General features: G+C 22.8%; 1 protein-coding gene across 1 annotated transcript; it reads right to left on the reverse strand.

Annotated features, from left to right (window-relative positions):
- Positions 1-16,402: 16,402 nt before the first annotated feature.
- LOC126993143 (uncharacterized) lies at positions 16,403-17,717 on the reverse strand. Its single transcript, XM_050852002.1, has 3 exons — positions 17,221-17,717; positions 16,554-16,800; positions 16,403-16,459 (listed from the first exon to the last, which is right to left on the reverse strand). The coding sequence occupies exons 1-3, from the start codon at positions 17,715-17,717 to the stop codon at positions 16,403-16,405; spliced, it is 801 nt and encodes a 266-aa protein (XP_050707959.1).
- Between the last annotated feature and the right edge of the window lie 2,418 nt (positions 17,718-20,135).

Here is a 20,135-nt window from a genome sequence, read left to right on the forward strand (position 1 = left end):
CCTCAGACCTTACTATTATTTCCGATTGGGGCAAGAAGAACCTGGTGTCCTTCAACGCCTCAAAAACACAGTTTCTCCACCTATCCACTCGACACAATCTTCCAAACAACTATCCCCTATTCTTTGACAACACCCAGCTATCACCTTCCTCAACACTAAACATCCTCGGTCTATCCTTAACTCAAAATCTCAACTGGAAACTTCATATCTCATCTCTTACTAAATCAGCTTCCTCGAGGCTGGGCGTTCTGTACCGTCTCCGCCAGTTCTTCTCCCCTGCACAGTTGCTGTCCATATACAGGGGCCTTGTCCGCCCTCGTATGGAGTATGCATCTCATGTGTGGTGGGGCTCCACTCACACAGCTCTTCTGGACAGAGTGGAGGCAAAGGCTCTTCGTCTCATCAGCTCTCCTCCTCATACTGATAGTCTTCTACCTCTTAAATTCCGCCGCAATGTTGCCTCTCTTTCTATCTTCTATCGATATTTCCACGCTGACTGCTCTTCTGAACTTGCTAACTGCATGCCTCCCCCCCTCCCGCGGCCCCGCTGCACTCGACTTTCTACTCATGCTCATCCCTATACTGTCCAAACCCCTTATGCAAGAGTTAACCAGCATCTTCACTCTTTCATCCCTCACGCTGGTAAACTCTGGAACAATCTTCCTTCATCTGTATTTCCTCCTGCCTACGACTTGAACTCTTTCAAGAGGAGGGTATCAGGACACCTCTCCTCCCGAAACTGACTTATCTTTCGGCCACCTCTTTGGATTCTTTTTAGGAGCAGCGAGTAGCGGGCTTTTTTTTTTTATTGATGTTTACTTTTTTGTGCCCTTGAGCTGTCTCCTTTGCTGTAAAAAAAAAAAAAAAAATACAAAATACCTATGAAATAATCTAAATTCGTATCGAATTAAATTAAGAAAATACCAATAAAATAATGTAATTTTGGATGAAAATATATATAGAAAATACACATAAAATAACCTAAATACAAATACAAATATATACATAAAATAATTTGAGACTGAAAAAAAAATATACAAAATAAACATAAAATAAGATAAATTTGAAATGAAATATATGTAAAAATACACATAAAATAATATAAATTTGTATGAAAATATATATACCAATACACATAAAATAACATGAATTTTTATAAAATTTGTATCAAAATATATACGATTACACACAATAAAATAACGTAATTTTTTTTATGAAAATGTATATACAAAATATAAATTAAATAATTTAAATACGTAGAAAAATATATATACAAAATACATAAAATAATGTAAAATCGTATCAAAATAAATAAACAAAATTCCAATAAATGAATGTATATTTGTAAGAAAATATATATACAAAATACAAATAAAATAAATAAAATTTCAATAAAAATATATACAAAAATACAAAAAAATTAATTAAATTTGTTTGAAAATAGATATGCAAAATACACATAAAATTACACAAATTTGTATTGAAATACATATACAAAATACACATAAAATAATGTAAATTTGTATGAAAATCTATAAACTAATATACATAAAATAACGTAAATTTGTATAAAATATATATGCAAGATACACATTAAATAATGTAAATATGTATAAAAAAAATATATACCAAAAACAAATAGAACAATGTAAAATCGTATCAAAATAAATACACAGAATATTAATAAAAAATAATGTAATTTTGTATGAAAATAAAGATGCAAAATTCCCATAAAATAGCGCATTTAAAAAAAATATATATATACCAAAATACACATAAAATATTTAAATTTGTATTGATATAAATATACAAAATGCACATAGAATAAGGTATATTTGTATTGAATGATATATGCAAAAATACATATAAAACAATGTAAATTTGTTTCATAATATATATACGAATACACATAAAATAACGTAGATTTCTATAAAAACATATATACAAAATACACATAAAATTAAGTAAATACGTATAAAAAATGTATACAAAATACATATAAAATAATGTAAATTCGAATCAAAATAAATGAACAAAATATCAATAAAAGAATGTATATTTGTATAAATATATATATATATATATATATATATATATATATATATATATATATATATATATATATATATATATATATATATATATATATATATATATATATATAAACTAAATACACATAAAGTAACGTAAATTTGTATAAAACTATATACAAAAATACACAAAAGTAATTAAATTAGTATGAAAATAGATATACAAAATGCACATAAAATAAGCCAAATTTGAATTGAAATATATATACAAAATACATAAAATAATGTAAATTTGTATCAAAATATTTATACAAATACACTTATAATAACGTAAATTTGTATAAAAATATATAAACAAAATACTCATTAAATACTTTAAATACGTATAAGAAAATATGTTTAAAATACACATATAATAATGTAATTCGTATCAAAATAAATAAACAAAATACCAATAAATTAATGTAAATTTGTACAAAAATGCACGTAAAATAAAGTAAATTTGCATAAAAATATATATACAAAACACACATTAAATAATGTAAATGCGTATAAAAATATATATACAAAGTACATATAAAATAATGTAAATTCGTATCAAAATAAATCAACAAAATACCAATAAAATAATATATATTTGAATGAAAATAAATTTACAAAATACACATAATATAACTATAATTTGTTTTAAAATATATACAAAAATACCCAGAAATAATTTGAATTTGTATGAATATAGATATTCAAAATACACATAAAACTAGGTAAACTTCTTTTGAAATATATATACATAATACCCATAAAATATTGTAAATTTGTGTCAAAATATATAAACAAATACACATAAAATAATGTAAATTTGTATAAAACATATATACAAAATACACATTAAATAATGGAAAAATGTATAAAAATATATACAAAATACACATAGAATAATGTAAAATCGTATCACAATAAATGAGTAGAATATCAATAAAATAATGTAAATTTCTATGAAAATAAAGATGCAAAATACCAATAAAATAACTGATATTTGTATAAATATATGTATACAAAAATACACACAAAATAATTAAATTTGTATTAAAATAAATATACAAAATGCACTTACAATAAGGTAAATTTGTATTGAAATAGATATGCAAAATACACATTAAATAATGTAGATTTGTATTAAAATATATACGAAAACACATAAAATAAAGTAAATTTCTTTGAAAATATATATACAAAATACACATGAAGTGATGTAAATACGTATAAAAATATATATACAAAATACACCTAAAATAAGGTAAATTCGTCTCAAATTCAATAAACTAAATTTCAATAAAAGAATGTATATATGTAGGAAAATAAATATACAAAATAATATATAAAATAACTAAAATTTGTATAACAATATATACAAAAATATACAAAAATAATTTCAATTTGTATGGAAATAGATATACAAAATACACATAAAATTTGGTAAATATGTATTGAAATACATATACAAAATACACATCAAATAATGTAAATTTGTATAAAAATATATAAACAAATAGATAAAGTAACATATATTTGTATAAAATATATATAGAAAATGCACATTAAATAATGTATATATGTAAGATAAAATACATATAAAATACACATAGAATAATGTAAAATCGTATCAAAATAAATACACAGAATATCAATAAAATAATGTAAATTTGTATGAAAATAAAGAAGCAAAATACCCATAAAAAAGCATATTTTTTATAAATATGTATTCAAAAACACTCATCAAATAATTAAATTTGTATTAAAATAAATATACAAAATGCACATACAATATGGTAAATTTATATTGAAATAGATATGCAAAGCACACATAAAACAATGTAAATTTATTTCAAAATATATACGAATACACATAAAAAAAAACTCTATAAAAATATATATAAAAAATACATACAAAAATACATTTGTATGAAAATAAATATACAAAATACACATAAAATTATGTAAATTTGTATTAAAATACATATACAAAATACACATCAAATAATGTAAACTTGAATGAAAATATATAAACAAATACACTTTAAATATCGTAAATTTGTATAAAATATATATACAAAATGCACATTAAATAATGCAAATATGTATAAAAAAAATATATACAAAACACAAAGAGAATAGTGTAAAATTGAATCAAAATAAATACACAGAATATTAATAAAATAATGAAAATTTGTATGAAAATAAAGATGCAAAATACCCACAAAATAACGCATTTTTTATAATGTATATACATATATATATACGTATATATATATATATATATATATATATATATATATATATATATATATATATATATATATATATATATATATATATATATATATATATATATATATAAAAATACACATAAAATATTTAAATTTGTATTAAAATAAATATACAAAATGCACATTCATTAAGGGAAACTTGTATTGAAATAGATATGGAAAATACATATAAAACAATGTAAATTTGTTTCAAAATATTTATACGAATACACAAAATAACGTAGATTTCTATAAAAATATATATACAAAATACACATAAAATGAAGTAAATACGTCAAAAAAAATGTATACAAAATACACATATAAATTTGTATGAAAATATATATACAAATATTTATATAGAAACATATATACAAAATACACATAAAATGATGAAAATACGTATAAAAATAGATATACAAAATACACATTAAATAATGTAAATTCGCGTCAAAATAAATAAACAAAATATCAATAAAAGAATGTGTATTTGTATGAAAATAGATATACAAAATACACATAAAATAGCCTAAAATTGTATAAAACTATATACAAAAATACAAAAAATAATTTAAATTTGTATAGTAATAAATATACAAAATACACATAAAATTAGGTAAATTTGTATTGAAATACATATACAAAATATACATAAAATTATGTAAATTTGAATGAAAATACATAAACAAATACTGTTAAAATGACGTAAATTTGTATAAAATATATATACCAAAATACACATTAACCCATAAGCGTCGGGCTAGAGGACTATTGTCGTCCTCGCACCGCGCGGGCGGTGCTGATAGATTTTGTAAAATAGGTGTCTTTCATCAATGCCCCGTGTGGCAATTTCAAACGAAAACACATAAATAATTATATTTTTTTTTCATCGCTATCTCCTTCTCTCACGATTAATTTGAAGTGTCTACGTCGTCGCGCAGCACGACATAGATGATGTGTTGGGAAGGTTTGGCTTTTTGGCAGCCGTCGGATGGCGGGATGGCGGAAACTCCGCTTTTTCCGCTTTCCGCCTGGCATTCCCGTCACCCGACGCACACGGGTTAAATAATGTAAATATGTATAAAATAATATATACAAAACACAAATAGAATAATGAATTATAATAAAGTAATGTAAATTTGTATGAAAATAAAGATGCAAAATACCCATAAAATAACGCATTTCTTATAAAAAATTATATATAAGACACACATAAATTATTTGAATCTGTATTAAAATAAATATACAAAATGCACATACAATAAGGTAAGTTTGTATTGAAATAGATATGCAAAATACATATAAAACAATGTAAATTTGTTTCAAAATATATATACGAATAAACATAAAATAACGTAGATTTCTATGAAAATATATATACAAAATACACATATAATGAAGTAAATACGTATAAAAAAAGGAATACAAAAAACACATAAAATAATATAAACTCGTATCAAAATAAATAAACAAAATACTAATAAAAGAATGTGTATTTGTATAAATATAAATATACAAAATACACTTAAAATACCGTAAATTTATATAAAACTCTATACAAAAATACACAAAAGTAATTAAATTTGTGTGAAAATAGATATACAAAATACACATAAAATAAGCTAAATTTGAATTGAAATATATATACAAAATACATAAAACTATGTAAATTTCTATCAAAATATTTATACAAATACACATATAATAACGTAAATTTGTATAAAAATATATAAACAAAATACACATTAAATAACGCAAATTTCATTAAAAATATATGTACAAAAATGCACATAAAATAAAGTAAATTTGCATAAAAATATATACACAAAACTCACATTAAATAGTGTAAATGCGTATAAAGATAAGTATACAAAATACCTATGAAATAATCTAAACTCGTATCGAATTAAATTAACAAAATACCAATAAAATAATGAAATTTTGGATGAAAATATATATAGAAAATACACATAAAACAACCTTAATACAAATACAAATATACACATAAAATAATTTAAAATTGAATGAAAAAATATACAAAATAAACATAAAATAAGGTAAATTTGTAATGAAATATATGTAAAAATACACATAAACTAATGTAAATTTGTATGAAAATACAAATACAAATACACATAAAATAATATGAATTTGTTTAAAATTTGTATCAAAATATATACGAATACACACAATAAAATAACGTAAATTTTTATGAAAATATATATAGAAAATACACATAAAAATGTAAATACGTAGAAAAATATATATACAAAATACTCATATAATAATGTAAATTCGTATCAAAATAAATAAACAAAATTGCAATAAAAGAATGTATATTTGTAGAAAAATATATATACAAAATACAAATAAAATAACTAAAATTTGTATAAAAATATATATACAAAAATACACAAAAATAATTAAAATTTGTTTGAAAATAGATATGCAAAATACACATAAAGTTAGGCAAATCTGTATTGAAATACATATATAAAACACACATAAAATAATGTAAATTTGAATGAAAATATATAAACAAATACACATAAAATAACGTAAATTTGGATAAAATATATATACAAAATATACATTAAATATTTTAAATATGTATAAAAATATATATAAAAAAATACTCATAAAATAATGTTAAATCGTATCAAAATAAATAAACAGAATATCAATAAAATAATGTTAATTTCTATGAAAATAAAGATGCAAAATATCCATATAATAACGCATATTTGCATAAAAATATATATACAAAAATACATATAAAATAATTAAATTTGTATTAAAATAATATACAAAATGCCATACAATAAAGTAAATTTGTATCAAAATATATATACGAATACTCATAAAATAGAGTAAATTTCTATGAAAATATACATACAAAATACATATAAAATGATGTAAATAAGTATAAAAATATATATACCAAATATACCTTAAATAATGTAAATTCGTATTAAAATAAATAAACAAATTTCCGATTAAAGAATGTATATTTGTAGGAAAATAAATAAACAAAATACACATAAAGTAACGAAAATTTATATAAAAATATATACAAAAATACACAAAAATAACTTCAATTTGTATGAAAATAGATATACAAAATACACATAATTAGTTAAATTTGTACTTAAATACATGTACAAAATTCACATAAAATAATGTAAATTTGTATGAAATGAAAACAAATGCACATAAAGTAATGTACATTTGTATAATATATATATATATATATATATATATATATATATATATATATATATATATATATATATATATATATATATATATATATATATATATTCACAAAATACACATAGAATAATGTAAAATCGAATCAAAATAAATACACAGAATATCAATAAAATAATGTAAATTTGTATGAAAATAAATATGCAAAATACCCAAAAAATAAAGCATATTTTAATAAAAATACATATACAAAAATACACATAGAAAAATTAAATTTGTATTAAAATTAATATACAAAATGCACATACAATAAGGTAAATACACATAAAACAGTGTAAATTTGTTTAAAAATATATATACGAATACACATCAAATAACGTAGATTTCTATAGAAATATATATACAAAATACACATGAAATGATGTAAATACGTATAAAAATATATATACAAAATACACATTAAATAATGTAAATTCGCGTCAAAATAAATAAACAAAATATCAATAAAAGAATGTGTTTTTGTATGAAAATAGATATAGAAAATACACATGAACTAACCTAGATTTGTATAAAACTATATACAAAAATACACAAAAATAATTTAAATTTGTATAAAAAAAAATATATAAAAAACACATAAAATTGGGTAAATTTGTATTTAAATACATATACAAAATACACTTAAAATAATGTAAATTTGAGTGAAAATGTATAAACAAATACTCTTTAAATAATGTAAATTTGTATAAAATATATATACAAAATACACGTTAAATAATGTAAATATATATAAAAAATATATACAAAACACAAATAGAATAATGTAAAATCGTATCAAAATAAATACACAGAATGTTCATAAAATAATATAAATTTGTATGAAAATTAAGATGCAAAATACCCATAAAATAACGTATTTTTTATAAAAATATATATACCAAAATACACATAAAATAATTGAATTTGTATTAAAATAAATTTATAAAATGCACACACAATAAGGTAAATTTGTATTGAAATAGATATGCAAAATACATATAAACAATGTAAATTTGTTTCAAAATATATATACGAATACACATAAATTAAAGTAGATTTCTATAAAAATACATATACAAGATACACATAAAATTATGTAAATACGTATAAAAAAATGTATACAAAATACACGAAAAATAATGTAAATTCGTATCAAAATAAATAAACAAAATACCAATAAAAGAATGTGTATTTGTATAAATATAAAAATACAAAATACACATTAAATAACGTAAATTTGTATAAAACTATAAAGAAAAATACACAAAAGTAATTAAATTTGTATGAAAATAGATATACAAAATACACATAAAAATAAGCTAAATTTGAATTGAAATATATAAACTAAGTACATAAAATAATGTAAATTTGTATCAAAATATTTATAAAAATACAACATATAATAAAGTAAATTTGTATAAAAATATATAAACAAAATACTCATTAAATAATGAAAATACGTATTAAACATTTGTACAAAATACACATATAATAATGTAATTCGTATCAAAATAAATAAACAAAATACCAATAAAATAATGTAAATTTGTATGAGAAAACATATACAAAATAAACATAAAATAACGCAAATTTCTATAAAAATATATGTACAAAAATTCACATAAAATAAAGTAAATTTGCATAAAAATATATATACAAAACACACATTAAATAATGTACATGCGTATAAAAATATGTATAAAAAATACCTATGAAATAATCTAAATTCGTATCGAATTAAATTAACAAAATACCAATAAAATAATGGAATTTTGGATGAAAATATATATAGAAAATACACATAAATAACCTAAATACAAATACAAATATACACATAAAATAATTTAAAATTGAATGAAATAAATATAGAAAATAAACATAAAATAAGATAAATTTGAAATGAAATATATGTACAAAATACACATAAAATAATATAAATTAGTATGAAAATATATATACAAATACACATAAAATAACATGAATTAGTATAAAAATATATATTCAAAATAAATATTAAATAATGTATAAAAAAAAAAATATATATATATATATATATATATATATATATATATATATATATATATATATATATATATATATATATATATATATATATATATATATATATATATATATATATATATATATATATATATATATATATATAAAAATGATGTAAATTCGTATCAAAATAAATCAACAAAATACACATAAAATAATATAGATTTGAATGAAAATAAATTTACAAAATACACATAACATAAGTTGCATTTGAATTAAAATATATACAAAAATACCCAGAAATAATTTGAATTTGTATGAAAATAGATATACAAAATATACATAAAACTAGGTAAATTTCTTTTGAAATATATATACAAAATACCCATAAGATATTGTAAATTTGTGTCAACATATATCAACAAATACACCTAACGTAACGTAACGTAACGTAACGTAGTTTTGTATAAAATATATATACAAAATACACATTAAATTAAGGAAAAATGTAAAAAAAAATATATACAAAATTCACATAGAACAATGTAAAATCGTATCAAAATAAATCGACAGAATATCAATAAAATAATGTAATTTCTATTAAAATAATGATGCAAAATACCCATAAAATAACGCATATTTGTATGAAAATATATATACAAAAATACAAATAAAATAATTAAATTTGTATTAAAATAAATATAGAAAATGCACATACAATAAGGTAAATTTGTATTGAGATAGATATGCAAAATACACATCAAATAATGTAAATTTGTATTAAAATATATATACGAAAACACATAAAATAACGTAAATTTCTATGAAAATTTATATAAAAAATACACATAAAATGATGTAGATACGTACAAAAATATATATACAAAATACTCCTAAAATAAGGTAAATTCGTACCAAATTCAATAAACTAAATTTCAATAAAAGAATGTATATATGTAGGATAATCAATATACAAAATAATATATAAAAAAAACCTACACTTTGTATTAAAATACATACAAAAAAACACAAAAATAATTTCGATTTGTATTAAAATATATACACAAAATCCACATAAAATTAGGTAAATTTGTATTGAAATATATATACAAAATACACATAAAATAATGTAAATTTGTATAAAAATATATAAACACATAGACAAAAAGTAACGTAGGTTTGTATAAAATATATATAGAAAAGGCCCATTAAATAATGTAAATATGTAAAATAAAATATATACAAAATACACATAGAACAACGTAGAATCGTATCAGAATAAATACACAGAATATCAATCAAATAATGTAAATTTGTATGAAAATAAAGATGCTAAATACCTATTAAAAAAAAACATATTTTTATAAAAATATATATACAAAAAAACACATTAAATAATTAAATTTGTGTTAAAATAAATAAACAAAATTCACATACAATATGATAAATTTGTATAAATCGCATCAAAATAAATGCACAGAATATCAATAAAATAATGTAAATTTGAATGGAAATAAAGATGCAAAATACCAATAAAGTAAGGCATATTTTTATAAAAATACATATACAAAAATACGCATAGAATAATCAAATTTATATTCAAATTAATATACAAAATGCACATACAATAAGGTAAATTTGTATTAAAAAAATATGCAAAATACACATCAAACAATGTAAATTTGTTTCAAAATATATATACGAATACACATAAAATAACGTAGATTTCAATAGAAATATATATACAAAATACACATGAAATGATGTAAATACGTATAAAAATATATATACAAAATACATATTAAATAATGTAAATTCGTGTCAAAATAAATAAACAAAATATCTTGAAAAGAATGTGTACTTGTATGTAAATAGATAATAGATAATAAATTTGCATAAAATATATAAGCAAGATACACATTAAATAATGTAAATATGTATAAAAAATATATACAAAAAACAAATAGAATAATCTAAAATCGTATCAAAATAAATACACAGAATATTAATAAAACAATGTAAATTTGTATGAAAATAAAGATGCAAAATTCCCATAAAATAGCGCATTTTTTATAAAATATATATACCAAAATACACATAAAATATTTCAATTTCTTTTTAAATAAATATACAAAATGCACATACAATAAGGTAAATTTGTATTGAAAGAGATATACAAAAATACATATAAAACTATGTAAATTTGTTTATATATTTTTATACAAATTTACGTATTTCTATATTTTATATTTGTATTTTGTATATATATTTTCATAGAAATTCATATGTGAATACACATAAAATAACGTAGATTTCTATGAAAATATATATAAAAAATACACATAAAATTAAGTAAATACGTTTAAAAAAATATATACAAAATACACATAAAATAATGTAAATTCTAATCAAAATAAATAAACAAAATACCAATAAAAGAATGTGTATTTGTATAAATATAAATATTCAAAATACACATAAAATAACGTAAATTTGTATCAAACTATACACAAAAATACACAAAAGTAATTAAATTTGTATGAAAATAGATATACAAAATACACATAAAACAAGCTAAATATAAATTGAAATATATATAAAAAATACATAAAATAATGTAAATTTGTATCAAAATATTTATACAAATACGTAAATTTGTATAAAAATATATAAACAAAATACTCATTAAATATTTTAATACGCATAAAAAATATGTACAAAATTCACATATGATAATGTAATTTGTTTCAAAATAAATAAACAAAATACCAATAAATTAATGTAAATTTGAATGAGAAAACATATACAAGATACACATAAAATAACGCAAGTTTCTTTAAAAATATATGTACAAAAATGCACGTAAAATAAAGTAAATTTGCAATAAAATATATATACAAAACATACATTAAATAATGTAAATACGTATAAAAATATGTATACAAAATACCTATGAAATTACCTAAATTCGTATCGAATTAAATTAACAAAATACCAATAAAATAATGTAATTATGGAAGAAAATATATAGAGAGAATACACATAAAATAACCTAAATACAAATACAAATATACACATAAAATAATTTAAAATTGAATTAAATAAATATACAAAATAAACATAAAATAAGGTAAATTTGTAATGAAATATATGTACAAAATACACATAAAATAATGTCAATTTTATGAAAATATATATGCAAATACACATAAAATAACATGAATTTGTATAAAACTATATATTCAAAATGAACATTAAATAATGTAAATGCGTATAAAAATATAAATACAAAGTACATATAAAATAATGTAAATTCGTATCAAAATAAATAAAAAAATACCAATAAAATAATATATATTTGAATGAAAATAAATTTACAAAATACACAAAACATAACTAAAATTTGTTTTAAAATATATACAAAAATACCCAGAAATAATTTGAATTTGTATGAAAATAGATGTACAAAATACACATAAAACTAGGTAAATTTCTTTTGAAATATATATACAAAATACCCATAAAATACTGTAAATTTGTGTCAAAATATATAAACAAATACACATAAAAAAAGGTAAATTTGTATAAAATATATATACAAAATACACAATAAATAATGGAACCAATGTATAAAAAATATATACAAAATACACATAGAATAATGTAAAATCGTATCAAAATAAATGAGCAGAATATCAATAAAATAATGTAAATTTCTATAAAAATAGTGCTGCAAAATAATCATAAAATAACAGATAATTATATAAAAATATATATACAAAAATACACATAAAATAACTAAATTTGTAATAAAATAAATATACAAAATGCACGTACAATAAGGTAAATTTGTATTGAAATAGATATGCAAAATACACATCAAATAATGTAGATTTGTATTAAAATATATACGAAAATACATAAAACAAAGTAAATTTTTTTGAAAATACATATAAAAAATACACATAAAATAATGTAAATACGTATAAAAATATATATACAAAATACACCTAATATAAGGTAAATTTGTCTCAAATTCAATAAACTAAATTTCAATAAAAGAATGTATATATGTAGGAAAAAATATATACAAAATAATATATAAAATAACTAATATTTGTATAAAAATATATACAAAAATACACAAAAATAATTTCAATTTGTGTTGAAATAGATATACAAAATACACATAAAATAATGTAAATTTGTATTGAAATACATATACAAAATACACATAAAATAATGTAAATTTGTATGAAAATATATAAACAAATAGACATAAAGTAACATATATTTGTAGAAAATATATATAGAAAATGCAAATTAAATAATGTAAATATGTAAAATAAAATACATACAAAATACACATAGAATAATGTAAAAAATAAATACACAGAATATCAATAATATAATGAAAATTTGTATGAAAATAAAGATGCAAAATACCCCAAAAAACATATTTTTATAAGAATATGTATACAAAAACACACATCAAATATTTAAATTTGTATTAAAATAAATATACAAAATGCACATACAATATGGTAAATTTGTATTGAAATAGATATGCAAAGCACACATAAAACAATGTAAATTTATATCAAAATAAATATGCAAATACACATAAAAAAACGTAAATTTCTACAAAAATATATATAAAAAATACATACAAAAATACACAAAAATAATTTAAATTTGTATGAAAATAAATATACAAAATACACATAAAATTTTGTTAATTTGTATTGAAAAACATATACAAAATACATATAAAATAATGTAAATTTGAATGAAAATATGTAAACAAACACACTTTAAATAACGTAAATTTGAATAAAATATATATACAAAATACACATTAAATAATGCAAATATGCATGCAAAAAATATATACGAAACACAAATAGAATAGTGTAAAATACACAGAATGTTAATAAAATAATGTAAATTTGTATATATATATATATATATATATATATATATATATATATATATATATATATATATATATATATATATATATATATATATATATATATATATATATATATATATATATATATATATATATATATATATATATATATATATATATATATATATATATATATATATATATATATATATATATATATATATATATATATATATATATATATATATATATATATATATATATATATATATATATATATATATATATATATATATATATATATATATACCAAAATACACATAAAATATTTAAATTTGTACTAAAATAAATATACAAAATGCACATTCATTAAAGTAAATTTGTGTTGAAATATATATGCAAAATACATATAAAACCATGTAAACGTGTTTCAAAATATATATACGAATACACAAAATAACGTAGATTTCTATAAAAATATATATACAAAATACACATAAATTTATATGAAAATATATATACAAATACACATAAAATAACATAAATTTGTATAAAATTTGTATCAGAATATATACGAATACACACAATAGAATAACGTAATTTTTTTTGAAAATGTATATACAAAATACACATAAAATAATTTTAATACGTAGAAAAATATATATACAAAATACACATAAAATAATGTACAGTCATCAAAACATTTTTCGTTACCTTTTTGGTGTGATACAATTTGACACAGCGCACGATGATTTCTGGTATAAGCACTGGGGTATGGTGCAAAGTTGGTTGCCTTGCTGTGCTGCGTTGTCAGTTACTGGGGGCCCCCACTTAGCCTATGCGTATGTCGCAATACCAATTTATGTATTCCCCTCCTGATTCTGTGTTATATACTAGGCTATACGTAACTGCAGGGGAAAAAAAAAAGTTTACCTACGCAATAACCTGCAAAGAGAGGAATGGGGAGGAAGAGAGCGGAGAGGAGGCAGGGAGGCGTACCAACTTCCACACGCTTTCACGGCTGCCGTGCAAGTATTCGTTGCGGCCTATATCGGAGCCTTGGGTAACGAACCTTTTTTTTTGGTACCCATCAAAACATTGTTCGTTACCTTTAGGACGTGATACAATATTACACAGCACACAACGATTTCTGACATCACACCTGTGGTATGTTGCGGGGTTGGTTACCTTGCAGTGCGGTTGCCAGCTACCGCGGGCGTAGAGAATGCGCTCCATGAACCAGAATATGCTCTACAGAAGGAACTCAAACAACTACCCGTGTTAACACTAACACGATTATTTAGACTCCCAACAGACGACATTAGTTAGGTAAACAACCTGCAGGCAAGATCAGTATAGTCTTCTCTCTCTCTCTCTCTCTCTCTCTCTCTCTCTCTCTCTCTCTCTCTCTCTCTCTCTCTCTCTCTCTCTCTCTCTCTCTCTCTCTCTCTCTCTCTCTCTCTCTCTCTCTCTCTCTCTCTCTCTCTCTCTCTCTCTCTCTCTCTCTCTCTCTCTCTCTCTCTCTCTCTCTCTCTCTCTCTCTCTCTCTCTCTCTCTCTCTCTCTCTCTCTCTCTCTCTCTCTCTCTCTCAACCTAACGTCTTAAATATAATTTATTGTGCCAGGAGCTAGTAGTAGTATTCTGAAGTAAAAGTAGTAGTAGTAGTAGTAGTGGTGGTGGTAGTACGATCATATGTCTTTCTTACGGTTAATTTGTATGGCAGGAAAAGAAAACATTGTTCTCCAAGATGTTAAACATTACTTTTATTCAGTAGGGAGTGTAGCTACCCCCTGCTGCTAGGACACAGTTCAACCTTCGTGGCATGGATTCACACACTGTTTGAATCAATGCCTGACCAAAAGGACCTCTCATATCTTCCCATGCTGTCCTGGTATGAGCAATTACCCCTGCTCTGCTCCGGTCAGGGATGTCATGGAGGTGACGTCTCTTGCCAAGCTCTGCCCACACGTTTTCGATTGGGTTTAGGTCTGGTGATTTCGGAGGGTGTGGGACGAGGGTAATGAATGGATGGTCATGAAACCACTCCTTTACCACATTGCTGGTGTGAATGGGAGAGTTGTCCTGGAGCAGGTGGAATGGCATGTTGTCAGGGTAGAGTAAGGCTTGCACAGATGGAAGCAGGACCTCCTCTAGTATTTCCACATATCTACGCCCAGTGAAGCGGCCTGGACCAACATCTGCCAGCTCACCGACACCACCTGAGTGTATCCATCCAAATACCCCGGCAGTAACTCGGCCACTTCTTCGGGTTCCAACAACATGCCTGCTGTAGTAGTACCTGGAAAAGCACAGTGAGCATTGAGAGTCAACATGACTTAACTTAATAGTAACGTGATTTTTGTTTCTATTTTTGTTGGAATAGAGAGAGAGAGAGAGAGAGAGAGAGAGAGAGAGAGAGAGAGAGAGAGAGAGAGAGAGAGAGAGAGAGAGAGAGAGAGAGAGAGAGAGAGAGAGAGAGAGAGAGAGAGAGAGAGAGAGAGAGAGAGAGAGAGAGAGAGAGAGAGAGAGAGAGAGAGAGAGAGAGAGAGAGAGAGAGAGAGAGAGAGAGAGAGAGAGAGAGAGAAAGCTACACCATAGGTGCTGTGTCAGTAAAGGGCATTGTTATATGGCAACCACCCTACAAACCATTTCTCCCTGTAATTACACACACACACACACACACACACACACACACACACACACACACACACAAACTTACCGTTCGTTCTTGTGGCGCCATACTCTTGTCGTCGTTCTCTCATCAGTGGAAAAGGTCTTCTCGTCACAGAAGACAACGTTGTCCCAAAACGGGGCAGGCTTCTCTGCATATTCCAGTGCATACTCCATCCGGCGTTCTATGTCCAGGTCGGTCAGCTTCGGCTTCTTTGCTGGCACACGAGCGTGGAGATCCCGTTCGTGGTGGCGGTTTCTAATTGTCTCCGATGAGCAGGGCAATCCAGTTTGGTGACGGATAGCTGGGGCCGTAGTAAAAGGGGCATTATCTATGATGTTTGCGATCGCTGCGTCTTGAGCAGGCGTTGTGCAACGAGGCCTGCCTGCTCCAAGCTTATGCTTGGTATCTCCTGTTTCTATGTAGCGCTGTATCCAACGAACTACAGTTGGCTTGGACACGCCTAGTTCCCTGGCAATGTAGCCATTGCTGAAGCCACTTCGTGGAGCGCGATGATCGATGAACGTGTCTTCTGAGGTCGCCATCTTCTGATGCAGATGTGTTTCGACAAAAACATAACGGTTCCCATTGTTAGTTTCGAAGCTTCATTCCATGCAGGCTTCATCTGTTTCGCTCCCAAGTATCATACTCATTTTTTGTGCCAGCGAAACTTCCGGTGTATGTCTGTGGTGGCACTGATGTGTTATTTCAATACCAATCACCCCCTTCCCCGTGGATTTACGGACCTTATGCATTGCATTTACTAACCTTTTGTTATATCTCATGTTGAAACGCATTCCGTGTTTGCTATTCACCTCATGCGTCCTGTTGCATCACTCTTACAATAAAGCGTTCGCATCAGTGCATGTGATCTTATATTACATATTGCCAATCATTGATATTTTGTCGCGAGTTACGTCTGCTGTTTCATATCCTAATGTAAAACATCCCGACATGGCACCCCCATTTCTTGGTTGGTTGCCTGGTCAAAGTTATATAGTCTTGCGTTGGATTACGAGTATTATCGGTATATTACACGGGTAGTCATAAGCTTTTTAAGTATATCGTACTATCAATTTATGTATCCCCAGTGCTGTGTTACATACTACGCTACACGTGACTGCAGAACACACACACACACACACACACACACACACACACACACACACACACCTGTAAAGAGGGGGGAGGGAGAGGAGGGGTGGGTAGAGAAGGAGACGGGAAGGAGTACCAACCTCCACGCGTCATCCCGGCGGATGTGATAGTGTTCGATGCGAATATTTTCGGAGCCTAGGGTAACGATAAATTTTTTGATGGCTGTACATTCGTATCAAAATAAAAAAGCAACATTCCAATAAAAGAATGTATATTCGTAAGAAAATATATATACAAAATACAAAAAAAAATAGCTAAAATTTGTATAAAAATATACACAAAAATACACAAAAATAATTTAAATTTGTTTGAAAATAGATATGCATCATACACATAAAATTAGGCAAATTTGTATTGAAATATATATACAAAATACACATAAAATAATGTAAATTAGTCTGAAAATATATAAACAAATACACATAAAATAAGGCAAATTTGGATAAAATATATATACAAAATAAACATTAAATAATGTAAATATGTATAAAAAAAATATATACAAAATACACATAGAATAATGTTAAATCGTATCAAAATAAATAAACAGAATATCAATAAAATAATGTAAATTTGTTTGAAAATAAAGATGCAAAATACCCTTATAATAACGTATATTTACATAAAATTATATATACAAAAATACACATAAATTAATTTAATTTGTATTAAAATAAATATACAAAATGCACATACAATAAAGTAAATTTGTATTGAAATAGATATGCAAAATACACATAAATAAAGTAAATATGTATCAAAATATATATACGAATACACATAAAATAGAGTAAATTTCAATGAAAATATACATACAAAATACATATAAAATTATAGAAATAAGTATAAAAATATATATACCAAATACACCAAAAATAATGTAAATTCGTATCAAAATAAATAAACAAAATTCCAATAAAAGAACGTACATTTGTAGGAAAATAAATATACAAAATACACATAAAATAACGAAAATTTGTATAAAAATATATAAAAAAATATACAAAAATAATTTCAATTTGTATAAAAATACATATACAAAATACACATATAATTAGTTAAATTTGTATTTAAATACATGTACAAAATACACATAAAATAATGTAAATTTGTATGAAATGAAAACAAATACACATAAAGTAACCTACATTTGTATTAAATATATATACAAAAAACACACAGAATAATGTAAAATCGTATGAAAATAGATATACAGAATATAAATAAAATAATTTAAATTTGTATGAAAATAAAGATGCAAAATACCCATAAAATAAAGCATATTTTTATAAAAATACATATACAAAAATACACATAGAATAATTAAATTTGTATTAAAATTAATATACAACATGCATATACAATAAGGTAAATTTGTATTGAAAAAATATGCAAAATACACATAAAAAAGTGTAAATTTATTTCAAAATCTATATACGAATACATATAAAATAACGTAGATTTCTATAGAAATATATATATACAAAATACACATGAAATTATGTAAATACGTATAAAAATATATATACAAAATACACATTAAATAAAGTAAATTCGCTTCAAAATAAATAAACAAAATATCTATAAAAGAATGTGTATTTCTATGAAAACAGATATACAAAATACACATAAAATAACCTAAATTTGTTATGTGTATTTTGTAAAAAAAATTTCATTCAAATATATATTATTTTATTGGTATTTTCTTGATTTATTTTGGTACGAATTTACATTATTTTATATGTACTTTATATATATATTTTTTTACGCATCTACATTATTTAATATTTATTTTGAATAAATATTTT

This window comes from Eriocheir sinensis, unplaced genomic scaffold (genome assembly GCF_024679095.1).
Source record: "Eriocheir sinensis breed Jianghai 21 unplaced genomic scaffold, ASM2467909v1 Scaffold57, whole genome shotgun sequence".
Taxonomy (NCBI): Eukaryota; Metazoa; Arthropoda; class Malacostraca; order Decapoda; family Varunidae; genus Eriocheir; species Eriocheir sinensis.